Raw genomic sequence first — 19,121 nt, 5'->3', positions numbered from 1 at the left:
ATACCCGATGGAGTTTAGAAGGACGAGGGGGGATCTGATTGAAACTTACAGAATACTGAAAGGCCTGGATAGAGTGGACGTGGGGAAGATGTTTCCATTAGTAGGAGAGAGTAGGACCCGAGGGCACAGCCTCAGAGTAAAGCGAAGATCTTTTAGAACAGAGATGAGGAGAAACTTCTTTAGCCAGAGAGTGGTGAATCTATGGAATTCATTGCCACAGAAGGCTGTGGAGGCCAGGTCATTGAGTGTATTTAAGACCGAGATAGATCGGTTCTTGATTGGTAAGGGGATCAATGGTTACGGGGAGAAGGTGGGAGAATGGGGTTGAGAAACTTATCACCCATGATTGAATGGCGGAGCAGACTCGATGGACCGAATGGCCTAATTTCTGCTCCTATGTCTTATGGTCTTATGGATGAGGTATTGAATACAAAAGTAGGGATGTAACGCTGGAACTGGTTAGGCCACAGGTGGAATTCTGTGTACAGTTCCGGTCACCACATTACAGGAAGGACAGAATTGCTCTGGAGAGAGTGCGGAGGAGATTGACAAGGATGTTTCCAGGGCTTGAAGATTGCAGTTATGAGGAAAGATTGGATAGGCTGGCGTTGTTTTCCTTAGAACAGAGGAGGCTGAGGGGTGACTTGATTGATATGTACAAAATTATGAGGGGCCTAGATAGGGTAGACAGGAAAGGCTTGTTTTCCCTAGCTGAAGGGTAGAATTACCAGGGGGAACAGGTTTAAGGTGATTGGTAGAGGGATTATAGGGGATATTAGGACAAATGTCTTCACCCAGACAGTGGTGGGTGTCTGGAATTCACTGCCTGGTTTGGTGGTGGAGGCAGAAATGCTCAACTCATTTAAAAGGATCTGCACCTGAAGTGCTGTAACCTGCAAGGCCATGGACCAGGGGCTGGAAAGTGGGATTAGCATGGGTGGCTAGTTTTTTAATTTTTCTTTTTTGGCTGATGCAGACAAGATGGGCTGAATGGCCTCTTTTTGTGCCATTAATTTTCTATGGTTCTATGGCCTTATAGTCATAACAAAGACATCTATATGGGTGTCCAATCACTGGAGTGCCAATCTTAGACCCATTCAATCACATTATGACTATTTGTATATCTTTTTTCAACACCAGCTTTTTAAAGAAAATTGTAATGATTTATCAAACTTATAGCATTAAAGGAGGCCATTTCAGTGCCAGAGCTCTGAGAAACTTATTGATTCAGGTCAATGTTTTCCCAATTTACCTCATTGCCTTTTACATTGTTCTTTTTCAAATAATTTCAACAGAAGTGTTGGGCTTTCTTAAAAAAAAACAGTTAGCTGCATTCTTCCTTCCCTCCATCATAAGGTCAGAGGTGGTGATGTTTACTGATAATTGCACAATGTCTAGCACCATTCGCAAGTCCTCAGATACTGAAGCAGTCCATGTCCAAATGCAGCAAGACCTGGACAATATCCAGGCTTGGGCTGACAAATGGCAAGTAACATTCATGCCAGTTAAGTGCCAGGAAATGACCATCTCCAGCAAGAGGGAATCCAGCCATCGCCCCTTGACGTTTAGCGGCATTACCATCATTGAATCCCCCATTATCAACATCTTGGGGGTTACCATTGACCAGAAATTGAATTGGACTAGCCGTATAAATACTGTGGCTACAAGAGCAGGCTGGGGATCCTAAGCAGAGTAACTCATCTCCTGTCTCCCCAGATCCTGTCCACCATCTACAAGGCTCAATTCAGGAGTGTGATGGAATACTCCCCACTTGCCTGGATGAGTGCACCCCCCACAACACTCAAGAAGCTTGACACTGTACAGGATAAAGCAGCCCCGCTTGATTGGCATCATATCCACAAACATTCACTCCCTCCACCACCGACGCACAGTAGCAGCAGTGTGTACCATCTACAAGATGCACTGCAGGAATTCACCAAGGCTGCTTAGGCAGCACCTTCCAAACCCATGACCACTACCATCTAGAAGGATGAGGGCAGCAGATAGATGGGAACACCACCACCTGGAAGTTCCCCTCCAAGTCACTCACCATCCTAACTTGGAAATACATCGCTGTTCCTTCACTATCCCTGGGTCAAATTCCTGGAACTTCCTCCCTAACAGCACTGTGGGTGTACCTACACCACATGGACTGCAGCAGTTCAAGAAGGCAGCTCACCACCACCTTCTTGAGGTGAACTAGGGATGGGAAATAAATGCTGGCCCAGCCAGTGAAGCCCGTGAACAAATAGAGTAAAAAACATATGAATCAACTAACTTGTCATTTTATTTCTATATAGGAGCCATTTTCCCCCTCAAGTCTGCCCCTTGATTCAATGAGATCTTGGCTGATAGAATCATATGGTGGAATTTTACACCAGGGCATTTTACAGCCCCATCCCTGCCCATAGAGTTTGCCCAATACCACTTAAAGTGTTTTTTAATTTACTTGTTCATGGGATGTGGGTGTCGCTGGCTATGCCAGCATTTATTGCCCATCCCTAATTGCCCTGTTGAGAGGGCGTTTAAAAGTCACCCACAATTGCTGTGGGTTTGGAGTCACATGTAGGCCAGATTAGGTAAGGACAGCAGATTTCCTTCCTTAAATGGCATTAGTGAACCAGATGGGTTTTTGCAACAATCAGCAATGGTTTCATGGTCATCATCAGACTTTTAATTCCAGATTCTTTTTGATTCAAATTCAACCTGGGTCCCCATAGCATTACCCTGGGTCTCTGGATTCCCAGTCTTGCGACAGTACCAATAGGCCACCACCTCAGCTGCAAGAGGCCGAAATTTTAAAGATAAAGCAGTCAAGATTGCTCTTTCTCCACGAGGATTACAGTAGGTAATTAATGTTTCCCTAAGTCAGTGTTCTACAGACAGTATGGAGCGTAGTCAGTGTTCAATAATCAGACACTGACTGTGGGTGCGGAGAGACCGATAGCTCAACGACATAAAAATCAGCTGCAATTGTCTGGATAGAGCTGGATTGAGGGTCTTAATGATGGTCCCTTGCTTTTGGTATTCTGAGAACTTTACTTTTTGTATTTGCAAAAGAAAAAATAGATAACATCTGTGACCAAATTCATCAAATCAAAAAGGGAATTTAATTCAAGTTACCATAGACATTAGTAGCATAACAGAAAAATCTCATCAAACTATCAATATAAGCAATATCATAATTATAATTTTCAACATCATCATTGACATCAGCAACTTTAATATCAACATCATTAACATTGTTGACTTCATCATCTTCCACGTCCATATCATCTTCAATATCATCACCAACAATGCACAAAGGCCACTTAACAAGATTAAGTTATGCGAGATTGAGAAACAGGTTTTGGGTTGGAAGATGAAGTAGTTGATTCCTCATAGACAGATGAGAATCATTAGTATCAGTGATTCTGCATGGAGGCTGATTACTAATGGGATGTTTACAGGGTGTGCAGGACTCCTTCCTTACCCAGCAAGAAACCTAACAAGAGGGGGATTACTGCTTGATCTTGCAAATGAACCAGAGCAGATAAGAGAAGTAAGCATAGAGAAACATCAAGGCAACAGCGATCACAACATTATGAGATTTAAGAAATTGCTGGAGAAATAATGGTGAATTAATGGTACTTGTTAGTTCATAGAAAACTGATCAGTTTGCAGTGAAGAGGGATAAGCCCCAAGTTTGGATTGCAACTAATTTTTGCAGTTTATGCTGTTAGCCTTGGCAAAACTAATAAATTGCAATCTCACTATGAGTATCCTCACTGAAGTTCAATGTGTGTCATAAAATTGATGGATTTACACCATTAATCTAAAAGAATTTCACATTAGCCATTTAGGCTGGTAATTCATGCGGTGAGTACCCGGTTATGATGTGATATATAATATTGACATAACCACAACCCTGGAGGCCCAGAAAATGAACAATGAAGCTGTGAAGTCTCATTGCAGCAGCTGTGAATTGTTCTTACAAGTTTCAAAAAATATTTGTTTCTGTCTTGGCAGTATACTTGTGCCAGTTTTTTTTCTGTTTACACTCGTTAGTGTTGAAGGAGAATACATTTCAGGATGCAAAGCTGTTTTGACACTCAGAAATTAAATAGATTCCTTTTGGAAGACAAATCTGTGATAAAGTACAAGACACGTGATGCATGCTGTGTGTAACATATTTAGAAGGAACAGGGTTAGGGTTAGGAATACTTCTTAATGCAGTAAGTGATTAGGATGTGGAATGTACTCCCCTGAGAGTGTGGTGGAAGCAAATTCAACCATGGTGTTCAAAAGGGAATTGGATAAGCATCTCAAGAGTTAAAATTTACAGGTTTAGAGGAAGGGTAGGAATGTGGGACTAGCTGAATTACTCCTGCAGAGAGCTGGCACAGATATAACAGGGCAGACAGCCTACTATGCTGTAATTGTTCTATAATTCTGTGATATGATTCTAAATTGACCTTGATTCCAAATTGGCATAGGGACGCAAGAATAAGGGAAGTAAACACGTGGCTAAAGGAATGGTGCGGGAAAGAGGGTTCCATTTCGCGGGGCACTGGCATCACTATTGGAACAGGAGGGATCTGTACCGTTGGGACGGTCTCCACCTGAACCACCCTGGGACCAATGTTCTAGCGAAAAGGGTAAATAGGGTGGTCAACTGGACTTTAAACTAGAAAGTCGGGGGGAGGAAAGGGAAAAACTCCAAGAAATATGACTAATGAGTAACAAAGCAGCAGGTTAGCATCTGGGGGGGTGGATTCAACTTCATGGAAAATTATGAAAAAACTGAAAAGAAAGGAGGCCCAGGAGAGGCTATTAAAGTCTCCAGAACACAAAATTGGACAGACTGTTTGGAAAGGGTTAGGAATCTAACTTCAAGCACATCAGATAAAGGGACGACAATGAGAAAGGGGACAGGAAATACAGGACTGAAGGTGTTGGATCTGAATGCACACAGTGTACGAAATAGGGTAAATGAGCTTGTGGCGCAGATTGAAATTGGCAGGTATGATGTGGTGGGCATCACGGAGACATGGCTGCAAGGGGATCAGGACTAGGAGCTAAATATCCAAGGATATACATCCTATCGAAAAGATAGGTAGGTTGGCAGAGGGGGTGGGGTTGCTTTGTTAGTAAGAAATGAAATTAAATCGATAGCAAGAAATGATGTAGGGTCAGATGATGTAGAATCTGTGTGGGTAGAGTTGAGGAAACGCAAGGGTTAAAAAACCTTAATGGGAGTTATGTACAGGCCTCCAAACAATAGTCAGGATGTGGGGCACAAGATACACCAGGAGATAGAAAAGGTGTGTAAGAAAGGCAAGGTTATAGTAATCATGGGGGATTTCAATATGCAGGTAGACTGGGAAAATCAGGTGGGTAGTGGATCCCAAGAAAAGGAATTTGTGGAATGTCTACGAGATGGCTTTTTGGAGCAGCTTGTGGTGGAGCCCACTAGGGAACAGGCAATTCTAGATTTAGTGATGTGCAATGAGGCAGATTTGATAAGCAAGCTTAAGGTGAAGGAACCCTTAAGAGGAAGTGACCATAATATGATAGAACTTACCAGGCAATTTGAGAGGAAAAAGCTGGAATCAGATGTAACGGTATTACAGTTGAATAAAGGCAACTACAGAGGCATGAGTGAGATGCTGGCCAGAATTGACTGGGAGATGAGCCTAGCAGGAAAGACAGTGGAACAGCAATGGCAGGAGTTTCTGGGAGTAATTTGGGAGACACAGCAAAAATTTATCCCTAGGAAGAAGAAGCATCCTAAAGGGAGGACGAGGCAACCATGGCTGACAAGGGAAGTGAGGGACAGCATAAAAGCTAAAGAGAAAACATACAATGTTTAGAAGAGCAGTGGGAAACCAGGGGATTGGGAAGCCTACAAAGATCAACAGAGGACAATTAAAAAAGAAATAAGGAGGGAGAAGATTAAATATGAGGGTGAACTAGCCAGTAATATAAAAAAAATTGCAAGAGTGTTTTTAGATATATAAAGGGTAAGAGAGAGGCAAAAGTGAACATTGGGCCGCTGGAAAATGACGCTGGAGAAGTAGTAGTGGGGAACAAAGAAATGATGGAGGAATTGAATAGGTACTTTGCGTCAGTCTTCACGGTGGAAGACACGAGTAACATCCCCAAAGTTCAAGAGAGTCGGGGGGCAGAAGTGAGTATGGTGGCCATTACCAAGGAGAAAGTGCTAGGAAAACTGAAAGTGGATCAATCACCTGGACCAGATGTATTACACCCCAGAGTTCTGAAGGAGATAGCTGAAGAGATAGTGGAGGTGTTAGTGGTGATCTTTCAGGAATCACTGGAGTCAGAGAGGGTCCCAGAGGACTGGAAAATTGCTAATATAACCCGCCTGTTCAAGAAGGGAGTGAGGCAAAAGGCGGGAAATTACAGGCCGATTAGCCTGACCTCGGTCATTGCTAAGATTTTAGAGTCCATTATTAAGGATGAGATTTCAGAATACTTGGAAGTGCATGGTAAAATCGGGCAAAGTCAGCATGGTTTCATCAAGGGGAGGTCATGCCTGACAAATCTGTTAGGATTCTTTGAGGAGGTAATGAGTACGTTAGACAAAGGAGAGCCAATGGCTGTTATCTACTTGGACTTCCAGAAGGCCTTTGACAAGGTGCCGCACAGGAGGCTGCTCAGTAAGATAAGAGCCCATGGTGTTAGAGGCAAGGTACTAGCATGCATAGAAGATTGGCTGTCTGGCAGGAGACAGAGAGTGGGGATAAGGGGGTCCTTCTCAGGATGGCGGCCAGTGACTAGTGGAGTTCCACAGGGGTCAGTGTTGGGACCACAACTTTTCACTTTATACATTAATGATCTAGATGAAGGAACTGAGGGCATCCTGGCTAAGTTTGCAGATGATACACAGATAGGTGGAGGGACAGGTAGTATTGAGGAGGTGGGGAGGCTGCAGAAGGATTTGGACAGGTTAGGAGAATGGGCAAAGAAGTGGCAGATGGAATACAACGTGGGCAAGTTTGAGGTCATGCACTTTGGTAGGAAGAATAGAGGCATAGACTATTTTCTAAATGGGGAGAGAATTGAGAAGTCTGGAGTGCAAAGGGACTTGGGAGTCCTAGTCCAGGATTCTCTTAAGGTTGAGTTGGTAGTTAGGAAAGCAAATGCAATGTTGGCATTTATTTCGAGAGGACTAGAATATAAAAGCAGGGATGTGCTCCTGAGACTTTATAAGACTCTGGTCAGACCACATTTAGAATATTGTGAGCAATTTTGGGCCCCGTATCTCAGGAAGGATGTGCTGGCCCTGGAGAGGGTCCAGAGGAGATTCACGAGAATGATCCCTCATATATTAAAGGAACGTTTGAGGTTTCTGGGTCTATATTCGATGGAGTTTAGAAGGATGAGGGGGGATCTGATTGAAACTTACCGAATACAGAATAGTGTGGATGTGGGGAAGATGTTTCCATTAGTAGGAGAGAGTAGGACCCGAGGGCACAGCCTCAGAGTAAAGGAAAGACCTTTTAGAACAGAGATGAGGAGAAACTTCTTTAGCCAGAGAGTGGTGAATCTATGGAATTCATTGCCACAGAAGGCTGTGGAGGCCAGGTCACTGAGTGTATTTAAGACTGAGATAGCTAGGTTCTTGATTGGTAAGGGGATCAATGGTTACGGGGAGAAGGTGGGAGAATGGGGTTGAGAAACATATCAGCCATGATTGAGTGGCGAAGCAGACTCAATGAGCCGAAAGGTCTAATTTCTGCTCCTATGTCTTATGGTCTTGGCCCTTTCTCATCCTGCAATTCCTCTATTCTTATCAAAGTCATCCCATTGTTCTTGATCCTGGTTTTCTAATTCATGGTTAAGTACGATTGTACATTACGACTTAAATTGTCCGCTCATTAAAGAGGCTGCATGGTGTGGTGGTGGCTAACGCTTGTCCTAATGTCATCTCCTTTCAGCAGATCAGGAACAAACTAGTCATCCAAGCTCTACTTAAAGAGATACCATTTCATGATTACTGCTGCCTCAGCTGTGAACAGAACATTTGAAAACAGAGGGAAACTTTCTGGAACACTTCAGTGACACTTGATCAGCATTTATTCTGGAAAGTCTCTGAGGACTCCACCTTATCGATGTCACCAGGAGAAAGGGGGTCCTAGATCATGGCCATCTTGCTGAGGGTCCTCTTGGTGGCAGGAAGAATGGGAAGAGGACATGGGACTGGGAAGACCAGCACCAGCTGCTGCAGGAGAGAGAGAGACAGGAGGGTGATGTCCCTCTGTGGGTACAGGACATCTTTTCTCCTTTGGAATCCCTCCACCAGGACCTCCAGTGCCATGTCCAAGAACCTGGGTGCCCTCTCCCTCAGCCTCTGAGCCATCCTGGAACCTGCCACTGTGTGTCAGCCAGCATACTCCATGCCTTCAGTGAAAGTGGATGTGAGCAGCCAAAAAAATAACCCCAGCAAAATTGTATCTAATCAGCACTGAGTGTGAAGCCTGTAGGTGTCTGATTCAGGCAACTCCAGGGAAGTTCAAATTATGGTCATCAGCAATTTGGACCAAAACTGCAGACTAAATCGAGACTTTCAAACATGTGCATCTTATTAACATTTAGAATCTGTTTTCAACCTTTCACCAAAGTAACTCCATCAACTTCTTAAGGGCAAATGCAATAATTCCCAAACACATCTGAGTTACAATCAGCTATTCCACATATTGTCAATTTTTTTCACTCTCTTTACCCACTCTCCATCTTGCTCTTTCTGTATCTAGTTTAGTTCTCATTCACTTGATTTTCTGTTCGTCATCCTCTCTCTACAATTCTTCCCATTGGTTCAGGAGATAGGCCACTGGGGATAACATTCCTGAGATCCCAGATGTGATCCTGTCATCAATTCCCCATGATCAATTAACAATTCCAGAAAGTTGGAGCGCGAACGTCATATGATCTGGAGGATGAGGAAAAGCGTCCAATCACATTGCCCCATTCCAGCATTTTCTGGTCCATTGATTGAGAAAGCCAAAGTTAGGCAAAGATCAAAATAAAAAAATTGCAGAAAAACTGATGTTGAGGGGATGAGGGTGGAACTAGGGAAGGTTAACAAAAAAAATCATTGACAAACAGATGGAACAGCAATGGGAAATACTAAAAACAACAATTAATAGAGTTCCGGAGCAAATACATTCTATTACAAAAATCAAGGAATATTAAGATGGAAAAGGGGAGACAATTGATAAACTAATCTAAGTTAAGAGGGTATAAAACCCCTGGTTCAGATCAATTGCATCTGTGCATATAGAAAGAAGTTGGGAAGGGACAGGAAAGGCATGACTATACATATATGAAAGTTCATTAGGAAAGGGGAGAGTTCCAGAGGACTCGCAAACAGCTAATGTGATTCATACAATTAAAAAGGGAGAGAGAACCAGTCCATGAAAATATAGACCAATTGGCTTAACGTCAGTGATAGGAAAGATAGTGGAATTCTTAAATAGGTAATAGAAAAATACCTAGAAACTGAAAATATCTTAAAGAACATTCAGCACGGATTTCAAAAGGGAAAGTCATGCTTGGCCAACATTATTGAATCCTTTGAGGAAGTAATGGAAAGAGTAAAGCTAACAGCATAATATACTTGGAATTCCAAAAGGCCTTTGTTGAAGCGTCTCATAGTAAACTCAGGACTAAGGTCAGAATATGTGGAGTTAGTGAACAAGTAGCAGAATGGATAGCAAGCCGGCTACAAACAGAAAACAGAGAAAAGGGGTGAAAGGTAGCTACTCAGGTTGCTAAAAAGTGGGAAACAAAAACAGAATTACCTGGAAAAACTCAGCAGGTCTGGCAGCATTGGCGGAGAAGAAAAGAGTTGATGTTTCGAGTCCTCATGACCCTTCAACAGAACTAGTTGAATCCAAGGAAGGGGTGAAATATAAGCTGGTTTAAGCTGTGTGTGGGGTCGGGGGTGCGGTGGGGGGTTGGGGGAGAGAAGTGGAGGGGGGTGGTGTGGTTGTAGGGACAAACAAGCAGTGATAGAAGCAGATCATCAAAAGATGTCACAGACAACAGAACAAAAGAACACATAGGTGTTAAAATTGGTGATATTATCTAAACGAATGTGCTAATTAAGAATGGATGGTAGGGCACTCAAGGTATAGCTTTAGTGGGGGTGGGGGGAGCATAAAAGATTTAAAAATATTTAAAAATAATGGAAGTAGGTGGAAAAGAAAAATCTATATAATTTATTGGAAAAAACAAAAGGAAGGGGGAAGAAACAGAAAGGGGGTGGGAGATCAAGACCTAAAGTTGTTGAATTCAATATTCAGTCCGGAAGGCTGTAAAATGCCTAGTCGGAAGATGAGGTGTTGTTCCTCCAGTTTTCGTTGGACTTCACTGGAACAATGCAGCAAGCCAAGGACAGACATGTGGGCAAGAGAGCAGGGTGGAGTGTTAAAATGGCAAGCGACAGGGAGGTTTGGGTCATTCTTGCGGACAGACCGCAGGTGTTCTGCAAAGCGGTCGCCCAGTTTACGTTTGGTCTCTCCAATGTAGATATCACCAACTTTAACACCTATGTGTTCTTTTGTTTTGTTGTCTGTGACATCTTTTGATGATCTGCTTCTATCACTGCTTGTTTGTCCCTACAACCACACCTTAAACCAGCTTATATTTCACCCCTTCTTTGAATTCACCTAGTTCTGTTGAAGGCTCATGAGGACTCGAAACGTCAACACTTTTCTTCTCCGCCGGTGCTGCCAGACCTGCTGAGTTTTTCCAGGTAATTCTGTTTTTGTTTTGGATTTTCAGCATCCGCAGTTTTTTTTGTTTTTATGCTAAAAAGTAGGAAGTGGTTCCGATGATGATCAGTGCTGGGTCTACATCTGTTCACCATTTACTAATGATTGAAAATCAGAAGTACAATATCAACATTTTCAATGGCACCAAATTGGTAGATATAACTAATACAGAGGGAAGACTGAAAAAACACAGGAAGACATTAATTATTTTACAGAATGGCAATGCAATTGCAAATGAATTTCAATATTGATAATTGTGAGGTTTATGTTTGGGCTGTAAGAATAAAGTGGTCACATAACGGTTGGAAAATGATGGGGTGAGGAACAGAGAGATCTGGGGGCAAAGAGACACACATCATTAAAAATAGTGACACAGTTAATAAAGCCATAAAACTGCAAACAAAACACTGGGATTCATTTAGGAACAAGGAACAGGAAGAGGCCATTCAGCCCCTTGAGCCTCCTCCGCCATTTAATAAGATCATGGCTGATCTGATAGTAACCTCAAATCTACATCCCACCCACCCCCGATAACCTATCACTCCCTTGTTTACCAAGAATCTAGCCACCTCTGCCTTAAACATATTTTAAGACCCTGCTTCCACCGCCTTTACTAGAAGAGAGTTCCAAAGACTCACAACCCTCTGAGAGAAAAAAAATTTGCCTCATCTCTGTTTTAAATGGGTGACCCCTTATTTTTAAACAGTGACCCCTAGTTCTAGATTCTCCCACAAGAAGAAACATCCTTTCTACATCCACCCTGTCAAGACCCCTCAGGATCTTATATGTTTCAATCACTAAAAGCTGATGGACAATTACAAAAGTAAAATGTTGACCTTTATTTCAAGAAGGCTGATTTGTATGTTAACTCCATTTGTCCACCTTGTAACCCTCACCGAACATAGCTGTGAAATTCACAATTGACCCCCAGCGTTCACAGCTTTTTGGGGGAGAGAGTTCCAGATTCCAGCTCCCCTTTGTGTGAAGAAGTGCTTCCTGACATCACCCCTGAATGGCCTGGCTCTCATTTTAAGGTTCCGCCCCCTTGTTCTGGACTCTCCCCGCTGTCCCACCTCCCCCCACCAGAGGAAATAGTTTCTCTCTATTGACGCTATCAAATCCTTTAATCATCTTAAAATCCTCAGTTGAATAACCCCTTAATGTTCTATACTCAAGGAAATACAAGCCTAGTCTGTGGAACTTGTCTTCATCATTTAGTTCTTTTAGCCCCAGGACATTGCATAACCACCAAGAACAATATCTCCTTTGTGAGGTGAGGAGCCCAGAACTGAACACAGTTACTCCAGATGTGTCCTGACCAGAGCTTTGTACAACTGCTCCAACATTGCGTTATATCACTTCCACCCCTTTGATCCCCGCCTCCTTGAAATAAAGGTCAACATTTTACTTTTGTAACTGTCCATCAGCTTTTACTGATTTCAAGAGGAAAAAATTTCAAAACTGGAAAATCAATGTGAAACTATGCGCAATTTTGGTTAGATCACATGAAGCAGAGGTAAGAGGATGGAATAGGATATATCCTGTGGTGAGCAGAAATAAAGAACGGGAGCTGTAGCAAGTAGTTAGGAAAGCAAATGGTAAGTTGGTCTTCAAGCAAAGGGAAATTGAGTACAGGAGTAAAGCTGCAATTGTATCGAGCCTTGGTGAGACCACGCCTGGAGTATTGTACGCAGTTCTGGTCTCCTTACCTAAGAAAGATTATACTTGCCATAGAGGAGTGCAGCGAAGGTTCACCAGACTGATTCCTGAGATGGCAGGATTGTTGTATGAGGAGAGATTGGGCCAACTAGGCCTGTATTCACTGGAGTTTAGAAGAATGAGAGGGGATCTCATTGAAATGTATAAAATTCTGGCAGGGCTGGACTGACTGGATGAGGACAGGATGTTTCCCTGGCTGGGGGGTCTAGAACCAGGGGACACAGTCTCAGAATCAGGGACAGGCCGTTTAAGACAGGGATGAGGAGGCATTTCTTCACTCAGAGTGTGGTGAATCTTTGGAATTCTCTATCCCAGAGGGCTGTGGAAGCTCAATCATTGAGCACATTCTAAACAGAAATCAATAGACTTCTGGAGACTAATGACATCAAGAGATATGGAGATAATGCAGGAAAGTGGCACTGAGGTAGATGATCAGCCATGATCTAATTGAATTGCGGAGCAGTCTTAATGGGCTGAATGGCCTACTCAAGTTCCTATGTTTCTATGTAAATGTGGAGAATAACCATCAGGGGAGTACTGGGCTGAATGTCCTGCTTATATGCTGTACCCTCTATGTAATAGAGTCCAATAGGAATTGATGTTTGGGCCATTACTCTTCGTCTTTATCTGTAATCTCAATGAGGGGATCTGGGGAACTGTGTGAGTTTACGGAGTTCAGTCATATGTGTGGATGCAAGGAGCTTTCAGTGAGAAAAACAGGTCACAGACCGATCTGGACACGATTAGAGAATGCACCTAAATCTGACAGATATTTCTCAATGCAGATCAATGCAATGTTATGCATATGGGCTGGGGGTAACTGCTGCAGAAGGGTGTGGCTATTAGGTAGGTAAGTAATTAGACATAGGCCGTGAGGGCCATAGGCATCTCTATCTATTATTGAGGGACAATTGGTTAAATGGCTTGAGGGGCACCACTATGCATCAAGCAAAGGTCAGGGCAAGGACGCAGATCCCAGGTCTACCTCAGCCAGAATGGGAATTGAACCTGTGCTGTTGCTGTTATTCTGAATGACACCTAGCAAGTGAGTTAACTGGTATGGGTTATTATCATTCCTAAATCATAGAAGGTCTTTGACCAGTCCTATAAAGTTATCGAGAAAGCAAATAGTTTTCAGATGAATTGCCAATTACAAACCAAGAAGGGCCAATTCTGTCACTGTGCTGTGTCCAGTTTCGGTCTCCTCTCATGGTGGATGATTTAGAATCCCTGCAGAAGATTCAGAAAGGGTCAGTTTATTGACACTGGCATTAGTGGTCATATGAACCTGAAATGTTTCCTCTGTTTGTTTCTCCACAGATGCTGCCAGAGTTTTTCCAGCATTTTCTGTTTTTTATTTCAGATTGCCAAGATCCGCAGTATTTTGCTTTTATCTGGCTTTAATGGTCTTCAGTTACCAGAGTGGGCTTATAAAACTGGGGCTTTCTACTCTGAAAGGGCATACACTATGAGGGTCTTTGCTTGGGTCCATGAAGATAGTATAATATTGATGAGTTCAGGAGGATCAGAGGACACAAGACTAAATACACAAGCATAGAACAAGGTTAGATGTTAGAAGGTACTTCATTCAGCCGATTGTTGATGACTGGCTCATGCAGTTAGTGCAGATTCCCTGCAAATATTCAACAGGAATCTGGATGAGTTCCTGTATTGGTAATTGAGGATGTATCTCCCAGTCACTGTGATCTCCTGGAGCTCCTTTGATTTCCTTCAGGATCAGGAAAGAATTTCCCAGAATGTTTTCCTAAATTACCAACACCAACATCAACATCACTGACATCAACTTTGGCACACTAATATTGTCAACAGCTTCAACATCGACACTGGCCATCATTATCATTGACAGTGTCACATGCACCAAAATCATCAAAATTATTCAAATATTCTTCATTATCATTGACACATTCACATCAACATTGGGCATGAAGAACAGAGTCATCACTAACAACAATGTCATCTTCATCATCAATAACATACACCATATATGTAGCACCTCTCAAATACCAAAAGACTTCAAAAGTTTTGCACAGTATCCACAAAGAACTAGGAGTAAAATGCAAGAGTTGGTTGAAGAGATGGTTGAAGGGGTAGAATGTGAAAAGAAATGTATCAGGAGGCAGCTTAGCGAATGGAAAAGGGCGATGTGACTGGTGTAGGAGGGAGGGTAGATGGAATTTGGAATGTGCAGTAAACCAGTCAGGCAAATTGAGAATGCAGATTACGATAAAGATCTGGAGTGATTGAAGAATGAAGTGAGGGCTGAAAGGGATTTGAGAATGAGGGTGTGGCTGCTGAAGTTGAAATGTTAAGGTCAGGAATTGGGACAAAGGGTCAACTGGAGAAGATCACCATCCACCCCTGTTGAAACCCCTCCAAGTGACCCACACTTGTCCCCTGACTGACCCATTGCCCAGTTCCTGAAGCCTAAGGCAGCTGCAGGGACAGAGCAGGAACAGAAGATCTAGAGGCCATGGTCACTTCGTGGACATTGAGGCTCTGGGAGTGCAGCTCTAGGCTGCCAACTGTGACAGAAACATTTCCAAGTTTCAGGTGGTTGAAGTTGGGCTACAAAGCAGAACCTCAAGAGCTTGACCGATCAACCTTGCAGATCAGTGACGATGCAGGAGTAGTGTTCAGTAGGAATGTTCAGGGACTACCTTACCGTCACTCAGAATGGCAGAACATGTGGACCCCTCACCGACCCAAGCTGTACTTGAGGTAGCAAGGAGGAAAAAAATGTGCAACTAACAGCAGTTCCATCTCAGGATGTTGCTACCTTAAGACAAAGTCAACCTCAATCCCCAGATAAAGCAAGACCCACAGCAAACAACTGTCAACAAGTGGAATGTTGCGATTACTAGTACCAGCTACGCACACGCACACACACTCACACGCACACACACTCACACACAAACACACATTCACGTACACACATGCAAGCACATACATACAGATGCACACATACATGCACATAAGTTCCTCAGGGTAGTGTCCTCAGCCCAGACATCTTCAGCTGCTTCATCAATGACCTTCCTTCCATCATAAGGTCAGAAGTGGGGATGTTCGCTGATGATTGCACAATGTTCAGCACAATTAGCAATTCCTCAGATACTGAATCAGTCCATGTCCAAATGCAGCAAGACCTGGACAATTTCCAGGCTTGGGCTGACAAGTGGCAAGTAACATTCGTGCCACACAAGTGTCAGGCAATGACCATCTCCAACAAGAGAGAATCAAACCATCGCCCCTTGACACTCAATGGCATTACCATCACTGAAACCCCAACTATCAAGATCCTGGGGGTTACCATTGACCAGAAACTGAACTGGACTAGTGATGTAAATACAAGAGCAGGTCAGAGGCTAGGAACCCTGTGACCAGTAACCCACCTCCTGACTCCCCAAAGCCTGTCCACCATCTACAAGGCACAAGTCAGGAGTGTGATGGAATACTCTCCACTTGTCTGGATGAGTGCAGCTCCAGCAACACTCAAGAAGCTCGACACCATCCAGGACAAAGCAGCCCACTTAATTGGCACTACATCTACAAACATTCACTCCCTCCACCACCGATGCACAGTAGCAGCAGTGTGTACCATCTACAAGATGCACTGCAGGAACTCACCAAGGCTCTTTAGACAACACCATCCAAACCCACAACCACTACCATCTTGAAGGACAAGGGCAGCAGAAAGATGGTAACATCACCACCTGGAAGTTCCCACCACCTTTTCAAGGGCAATTAGTGATAGGCAATAAATGCTGGCCCAGCCAGCGAAGCCCACATCCCGTCAATGAAATTTTAAAAAGTGCACGCATGCGTACATGCACATGCACACACACACATATGTACACAAAGTTGTACACCCACATGTACATACACCTATACACACATGTATACACACAAACATGTGTACAGACACATGCAAACACACAGACTTATGTACAACACACGTGCACATAACTGCACACGTTCTCTTGTAGACACACACACAGCTGATGCTGAAAGATGGCCTGGGTGGAGGATGAGAGACTGGCTGCACTGACTGAGACTGGGTTTTGCTGGAGCAGTGGTTAAAATGTTAAGCAGCCTTGGGAGAGGAAGGACCAGTCGCAGTTATTTCCCATTATCCCTAGGTTCATGTTGAATTGTCTACACCTTGTGATGTTTGCTGAGAGTTGGATGGACTTGGTTAGAATGTTGTTGGAGACTGAATAACATGCTGATCCCAATGCCTCGGCCCAGGGTGTGGAACAGTCAGTTGAAGGATTCCTGCAGACAGCTATTACCCATGAAGTCATCCCACAACTAGAGGTCAGGAAAGATGAGGAGAATTATTCAAACAACGAGAAAACCCTTAGCCCTCAGAGCCCAATGAACCTACCGATTGATGTGAATGTAAATTTCCAGCCTTGGTTATCACTTGAGTCGTCACTGTGAAACAGAATCTGAACAGTGCTGCTGTTTGTATCGATCTTTCCAGGACTTTTGTCCCCACAGAAAGGACCAAATTCCATCACTCCAGTTTTAATCTGCAGAGTAAACACAAAACACAAAGATAGCAAACAAGAAATCCAAGCTCGGCTGAGATTCATTGGAAAAAATAAACAAGTCAGCCAAAACACAACTGAAATATTATTCATTACACGGGCCACATGAACCTCAGAATGCAATTCAACAGCAACTGATCTTGGCTCACCATTTGCTCTCAATTTAATGAAATTCATGTTTTTGTCCCAAGGATATTCCAAATCCAGCACATCAGTCATCATGATTAAATGCTGCACTGTCAGAGGGTCAGTGTTGAGGGAGTGCTGCACTGTCAGAGGGTCAGTACTGAGGGAATGCTGCACTGTCAAAGGGTCAGTACTCAGGGAGTGCTGCACTGTTGGAGGGTCAGTACTGAGGGAGTGCTGCACTGTCAGAGGGTCAGTACTGAGGGAATGCTGCACTGTCAAAGGGTCAGTACTCAGGGAGTGCTGCACTGTTGGAGGGTCAGTACTGAGGGAGTGCTGTACTGTCAGAGGGTCAGTGCTCAGGGAGTGCTGCACTGTTGGGAGGGTCAGTACTCATGGAGTGCTGCTCTCATACTTCTAAACTCCAGAGAATATAAACCCAATTTACTCAGCTCCTCATCATAAGACAACTGTTTTAACCCAGGGACCAATCTAGTGACCCTTCGCTGTCCCTCCTCCTTCTTTAAATATAGAGGACAAAACTGCACACCGTATTCCAGGTGTGGTCTCACCTAAGCCCTGTAAATTGTAGCAAAACTTCTTTATTGCAGTGCTCTATTCACCTTACAATTAAGGTTAACATGCCATTTGCCTTCCTGATTGTTGCTGTACCTTCAAGTTAACATTGTGTTCCCTGTGGCACAGCAGAAACTAGGGGAGACAGCAAGAGGAGCACCCTGGGACAGGCAGTCAGCAGCACCTAGAGGATTGAGCATCTAGTCTATTCAAGTAGGAGTAAGGGTAAAATAAAAGCGAGGGTCCTATTCTATTTCGTTTAGATATGTCTGGGGAGCTCAGTCCTGTGATTTGCACATCCTGCGTTATGTGGGAAATCCCAGACGTTCCTGGTGTTCTGGATGACCATGTGTGCAGGAGGTGCCTCTGACTGGAGTAACTCGCGCTCCGGGTTTTGGAGCCTGAGCAGCAGCTGGGGGCACCACGGTGGATTCGCGAGGCTGAGAGGTTCGTGGACAGCACGTTTCAGGACGTGGTTACCCCGCAGCTTAAGGAAGTGCAGGCAGAGAGCGAATGGGTGACTGCCTGACAGAAGAAGGGGACCAGGCAGGTAGTGAGGGAATCCCCCGAGTGCATCTCGCTCGCAGACCGTTTTTCAGCCTTGGAAAACGGTGAGAGTGGCGGCTCCCCTGTGGAGGCCAATCAGAGCCAAGGCAATGGCACTGTGGGTGGTCCAACTGCTCGAGAGGCGGGGGGGGGGGGCGGGGTGGAAGAAGGAGGGAACCAGGCAGGTAGTGAGCAAATCCCCCGAGCGCTGACAAACCAAGGGGCCTTGGAAAACGGTAAAATGGTGAGAGTGACGGTTCCTCTGTGGAGGCCAATCAGAGTAAGCCCATGGCACTGTGGGTGATCCAGCTGCTCAGGGGGGGGTGGGGGAGGAAGAAGCGTGGAAGGGCAATAGTGGTAGGGGATTGGTTAGTGAGGGGAGTAGATAGGCACTTCTGCGGCTGTAGATGTGCCAGGGTCAAGGATGTCACGGAACGGCTGCAGGACATTCTGAAGGGGGAGGGTGGACAGCCAGAGGTCGTGGTCTGTGTTGGAGCCAATCACATAGGAGGAAAAAGAAATGAGGTCCTGCAAGCAGACTTTAGGGAGTTAGGTAGGAAATTTGAAAACCAGGACTTCAAAAGTAATAATCTCCGGATTACTCCTGGTGCCACACAGTAGTGAGTATAGGAACAGAAGGATAGAGTAGATGAATGTGTGGCTGGAGAGATGGTGCAGGAGGGAGGGCTTTAGATTCCTGGGGCATTGGGACCATTTCTGGGGGAGGTGGGACCTGTACAAGTTGGACGGGTTAAATCTGAACAGGAACGGGACCAACATCCTCATGGGGAAGTTTGCTAAT

At 44.2% G+C, this 19,121-nt stretch overlaps 1 protein-coding gene across 7 annotated transcripts in view; it reads right to left on the bottom strand.

Moving 5' to 3' along the window:
* The window catches only part of masp1 (MBL associated serine protease 1), a 689,839-nt gene that overhangs the window by 205,931 nt on the left and 464,787 nt on the right, over nt 1-19,121 (bottom strand). For 5 of the 7 annotated variants that reach the window (XM_041208619.1, XM_041208629.1, XM_041208644.1 and 2 more), the window contains exon 6: nt 16,906-17,053. In XM_041208619.1, the coding sequence (XP_041064553.1) occupies nt 16,906-17,053 (148 nt within the window). Of the gene's footprint in view, nt 1-10,781; nt 11,116-13,658; nt 14,266-16,905; nt 17,054-19,121 lie in introns of those variants that run through there. The other 2 variants (XR_005945544.1, XM_041208655.1) reach the window with 2 other exon arrangements.

Source organism: Carcharodon carcharias, chromosome 2 (genome assembly GCF_017639515.1).
Source record: "Carcharodon carcharias isolate sCarCar2 chromosome 2, sCarCar2.pri, whole genome shotgun sequence".
NCBI classification, from domain to species: domain Eukaryota; kingdom Metazoa; phylum Chordata; class Chondrichthyes; order Lamniformes; family Lamnidae; genus Carcharodon; species Carcharodon carcharias.
Note: the sequence above shows the minus strand (reverse complement) of the source record. Positions and strands in the feature narration are given on the sequence as shown.